We start from the raw sequence: 5,358 nt of genomic DNA on the forward strand, positions 1-5,358 counted from the left end.
GTGAGTAGCAGGGAAAGGAACTCTTTCTTCTGCCAAGTCTTAAACTGGAAAGATGTGTGCACTTGAAGAGTTTGTTTAGGTGCACAATGAAGAGGGGAAGTAGAGGAGAGGAAGTGCTGAGGATAGATGTTCAGGGTGTACAGTGTCTCTATTGCCCATGTGGTCTCATCCTGGAGTGCTAGATGCAGAGGGTCCCATGTTTCCTAACTTACCCTTTTGATGGCTCCATACCTCATACCCTGGATCCAAAAGAGGGTACAGAAGGAGTTTTACCTCAGTTCTTAATAAGTTAAAAAATAATAGTCCATGAACCTACTCTGGAACTGTGAGTGAGTGTTGCTGAGGCCATGGCTCTAGCCTATTTAGTTTGTTAGTAGCTTATCTACTTCCTTTAAGGCGATTACAGCTGGGATCATAGTCCACCTCCTAGAATGCATGAGTGCAATGGTCTAGGGGTTGTTGGGATTGAGTGAAGTCTCCAAAGTTGCCTAGCTAGAGTCATTAGTTGCTTCCCCATCCCACACCCATATTAGCATGAACACACACAGGCATGCATGCGTACACACACACACACACTCACACACACACACCAGAAGGAACCCACACATTTCACCTGTTGATAATAGCATCACTACCTCCCTTGGCCTCAGACTAAAGTGGTAGCTGGAAAGCAAGCTTACTTTGAACTTGTAGAAACTGAGGCCAGAGCAGGTGTAGGGCAATACCTGAAGTCACAGTGGGGAAGGTTGGCCACATAATAGATGAATGATCCCCCCCAGGATCATGATTGAATTCTGAGTAGAAAGCTGGAGAGTGTGAGGGGTTGTATTACGCTATGCAGGGAGGTTCAACAGCTGGGTGCATCCAAGAGCATTGGATGAAATGAGTCCAAGTAAGGATGCAGTTGTGTGAAACATGAAATGGGGTATCCCTGAGGTCCTATGTGACCAGTGCTGGTGCCATCTCCTGGTCTTGGCTCTTCCCATTGGTGGGTGTGTGGATGAGAGTCAGGGTAACTCACAGGATTGGTCCTGGTTGTGATGATGAAAACTAGAGTGGATGCAAACTCTGTGATGATCAATGTGCCCCAATTTTAAACAGCATCTATGGGGAAGAGCTGGAAGGTGTGAATGAAAGAAATAAGCAAAGGGAGCATGAATGAAAATCAGGGATGAGTGTTGCCATTTGTGAAGTGACTCACCTCTGGGATTCCTGAGGAGGGCACCAGAGAGTAGGGGAGAGAAGTGCTGGTGGAATTCTACAGGGGCTTTAGGCATAGACAGAGATAGCTTAGTGCTCTGAGACCAGGGGAAGGAGACAGTAGAAGACTGGCTGGATTGGACATGCTTTCCAGTGGACCCAATGTTACAGGCAGCCAAATGAACACCGACAGGTGCAGGCCTGTAAGTTTCTTGCAGGTTGAGCAGTGACTTTCAACATAAGGTCTGACTGTTCCCAAACTAAATAGGCATTAGTGAAGGCTCTATAGAGATTTCCCACTCTCCCAGAGACCCATTCAGCAAGGTGGGCCGGTTGGGAAGCTGTAGCCTGTCCAACTAGGGATCAGCTGGCAGCTGCCTGCTCAGCTCAGGTCCCACATCTCTCCTTGATGAATTACTCCTGGAAACTCAACCCATGTCTGCCAAGCCATGCAGCTGAGTTCACCATCACCATGCCAAGAGTGAGGTGGCCACCAAGTTCTTAAAGTAGAGTAGAGGGTGTGCACTGGACTAGGACTGTGCTTTCCTGGCAAAGGTGGGGGGGCAAAGGAGCACTGAGAGCAGCTGTTTTCAGGGTGCTCCAACTGTAGTACTGTGGTTTGCATAGATCAGAGTTTTGTGAACATCTTGGGACCCTGCAGATAAAGGCATCAAGGCATACAGAAAAGTGGTAGCAACTCCTAGGAATCCTGTGCTGTGGGAACTCCCCAGAGTCACAGATTTTCAGGGCCATCCAGATGGATGGAGTCTCCTCATTGATGTCTATAGTCTCCTTACTGGTGGCCAGTTCTAGTATTCACCCATTTACAAGGTGAGTCAGATCTCACAAACTTCCAGCTTTCTTCCTGGTGGGCCCCAAGTAAGATGACATGTCCTCGTGAAAGGCAGTAAAGAACATGAAGAGATGTTTGTGTGAAGACCCAAGTCCCAAAGCCTTAGGACTGAGAAATCCTCAGCGGTTAGAAGAGGTTGTGAGAGCCTTCTCAAAAAGAGAAGACGGTCAGGAGAGGAGATGGCTGTTGATTTTGAGTCTTTTTGTACTTTGATTTTGGACTTCTGGTCCTTCTAATTGTAAGGGAATTAATCGCTCTTGCTGGAAGAGACAGCTTAAGTCCTCATTGATCTTGAGACGTGGACAAGGACACAGGTAATCCTGGGCATTTGGCCTACCTAGGATGCTTGTCATTGAGGGAAAGAACAGTGGATGCTTCTATGTCTGCCCCATGTCCAGGAGCTCTGTCTGCTTGGGGAGGGATGGTGTGTTTTGGGGCTACATTATCACCATGTGGATGGCCTCTTTTACTAGCCTGGAGTTTACGTGAGTGTTCTGAACAGAAAAGGAAACTTCTAGAAATGAGTTTCTCAGATACAGTTTTAAATTTGGGGAGGTTTAGGATGCTAGTAAGGCAGCCGTTCCTGCTGTAAAATGCTACTGCGTGTTTTTGACTTCTCTAGGACATCGAGCTATCTTCACTAAGTCAGTTTAGTAAACGCCACTGCCATTGGAATCTAAACATCTGGTCCTGGACACAGTCTAGGGTTTGACTGTGTTTCTTCCCAGCTAAGTGGCCACAGAGGTCTTTGAAACACACTTATGGTTCTCAGAGGAGTGCCATCAGGACTGTCCTATAGACTAGGTTTGCCTAGGTGTGCTGCGTCTCATGTCCCATCCAAGACTACATATCCACAGAGGGCTTGCTATTAGGATGCAGCTGCCCATCACTGTGGGTGTGATAATTAGTAATGTATTGATGGCATTGATAAAATCCTGATCTGGAAGTTGAGCCTCTTCTGAGCTGAATTTTCATTTCACTAGGATCTTGGTCGGTCATCTTTGTGTGCACTTTCAAAAAAAAAAAACTCTCTCTTTTAGAATCATTATGGACTATTGGAAGTGTGTGGCTCTTTTGTTTACCTTCCACAATGCTAATGGCCTTCAGTGTGAGGGCTGGGCCCAGGCACCCTGCTCACAGCTGCATCCACTTTGTGTAGCTCTCTCTTCTTAATTTCCATGTCCTTTCCTGCCCCAGGTCCACACTGGACTTTGAACTCCAGGTCCCCCTAGTTTTGAGAGAGTAGCTGCCTATGTTGGAAGCCCCAGGTTATGGTCCCAGGTTGTGATCTTGAGGAGAGAGGTGGGTCATGACACAGGTGATTGCATTTTCAGGCTGGATTTCATGGTTCCTATGGAGTCTGAGAGGCCACATGAGTTCTGAAGAGGAATTCTCTCATCACATGCCAGGTCTGCCATGTGCCTCAGACAGAATGCCCTTGACCTGGCCAAAGTTCAAGCCCAGGTCAGTAAAAGAAATAAAGAGAGGAATGGAAGATGTGTGAAGAATAGGAGTTTTCTGAGTCCTTATCACTGTCGGTCTGTAGTCATGTGCTCAGAGGCTACTCCCATATCTGGTAGAACCAGAAGAACCAGGATCTAGACATGGTGGGGGGCCAATGTATTCTGGTCCTGTCAGTGAAATAAGGATGCTAACTAAGCCTGTGTCGGTCTCGATGGTAGGACATAGTACAGTACCCTAAACTATGCATTCAGCATGCACCTCCAAATATGCACTCAGCACAGTTCTCACAGATCCATACTCAACACAGCACCAATCCATGCTAACACCACATAGGCATCAATATACACTCATTGCAGTGCCCGAAGATGACCACTCTGCATAGCACTTACAAGATGCAAGCCCCTTTGCTGTAGCACTGTGAACCTNCTTGCTGGGTNCTGCAGCTCTGGANNTGATCCTGCCCCAGTCTCAACGTGGACATGTATGATGGGGTTTCAGCCACACTGGACAGGTAGCTTTTCTATAATGCATNTTATNCAATATACTCTAAAATCANAGTTGTGAGTCTGATATGAGAAGCACTTATCTTACCTGGGTCTCTGGCAGCCTCACTTCTCACTTTTCACTTTGGGAACAAGGAGGCACCTCTTCCTGGATGGTGACTCCCAGGCTGGCCACAGTGAACAGATGAGCCTCAGACAGAGTCTTGGGATGTGGACTCCTCAAATGTAGGAAGGAACAATATGGTTTTTTTTTTTTTTTTTTTTGCCTGAGTCCTATGTCTCTAGGGCCCAATTACCCCCTTGTAGCAGATGAAGCTGCCCATACTGATAATGAGCTGGATCAAGGCCTCTGGGGCAGGCTACCCCTGCTCCTGCCAATGCCTGTCAACTTGTGGAGTGTCTTGGCTTCCTTTCCACTTGCCTGGTTGGAAGGCTGCTGCACATCTCACTTGAGGAGCACTGTAGTGAGGTTCCCTGAGCTTGACAGTTTTACAGGAGTTTGTGTTGAGAGTCAGGCTGGTCCACAGCAGGAACCCAGGCCCGAGTGCAGTATCCAGGTGGGAGAAGAAGAGGGGTGAACATGGAGGTGACTCTCCTGATCCCTCAGAAACCATGAAGCATCAGAGGTACTGGATAATCCAGCAGATCTTGACTCATGTCCAGATGCTCAGGTCCTCACTGGCAGGGGCGCATCTGATGCACCCACAAGGCCTTCTACTCTCAGGACTCATTTCTCGTACCTCAGTTCTCTTGATCTCTCATTTGTCTCCACTCTTTCCCCCACATCAAGTAACTTGAGGCCTCTATGGAATGTTATGATCAAGCTATTTCCTGTGGATAATTTTTCCACATTTCCAGCCCTCTTTACCTCACTTCCTTCAGTGTCTGTATACTTCTGGATTATTAATCTCTTTCTTAGTCTCTCTTCTCCCATGGCTCCTGCCCCCTGGGCCTGTGGTAGCCTTGTCAACTCTTCCTCTTTGTGTGTCAAACTGCTTGTATCTTGTCGTTGCATTGGAAGGTGCCCTGAAAATCCTCAATGAACTTGTGATATGAGTTAGTTAACAGGTTACAATTGAAACAGCCTTTTTCCCCGAATGAGTTACTATTTATAGATTTAAGAGATATGGCAAGGACATGTGTTGGGTAATGTCCAGCTAACTACAGTGACAGTGCACTGTTTATATTGCATATATCCCAAATCCCATTTTTACAGTAAACCATGATTGTGAACCTGGTGGGATCTGTATTTAACCAAGAGACACATCTCTGGGCTGCTTTCTGAAGGCACCAGGAGATAAGATCCTAAACAGGGAGTCTCTTCAAAAATAGTGGAGA

At 47.0% G+C, this 5,358-nt stretch overlaps 1 protein-coding gene across 1 annotated transcript in view; it reads right to left on the bottom strand.

Annotated features, from left to right (window-relative positions):
• Positions 1-236, bottom strand: part of LOC110295604 (olfactory receptor 6B2-like) — a 1,312-nt gene extending 1,076 nt beyond the window's left edge. Inside the window, exon 1 of the mRNA XM_021164077.1 lies at positions 213-236. Within this exon, the coding sequence (XP_021019736.1) occupies positions 213-236 (24 nt within the window). The remainder of the gene's footprint in view (positions 1-212) is intronic.
• Between the last annotated feature and the right edge of the window lie 5,122 nt (positions 237-5,358).

The sequence above is a fragment of the Mus caroli genome, chromosome 1 (assembly GCF_900094665.2).
Source record: "Mus caroli chromosome 1, CAROLI_EIJ_v1.1, whole genome shotgun sequence".
In the NCBI taxonomy this organism is placed as follows: domain Eukaryota; kingdom Metazoa; phylum Chordata; class Mammalia; order Rodentia; family Muridae; genus Mus; species Mus caroli.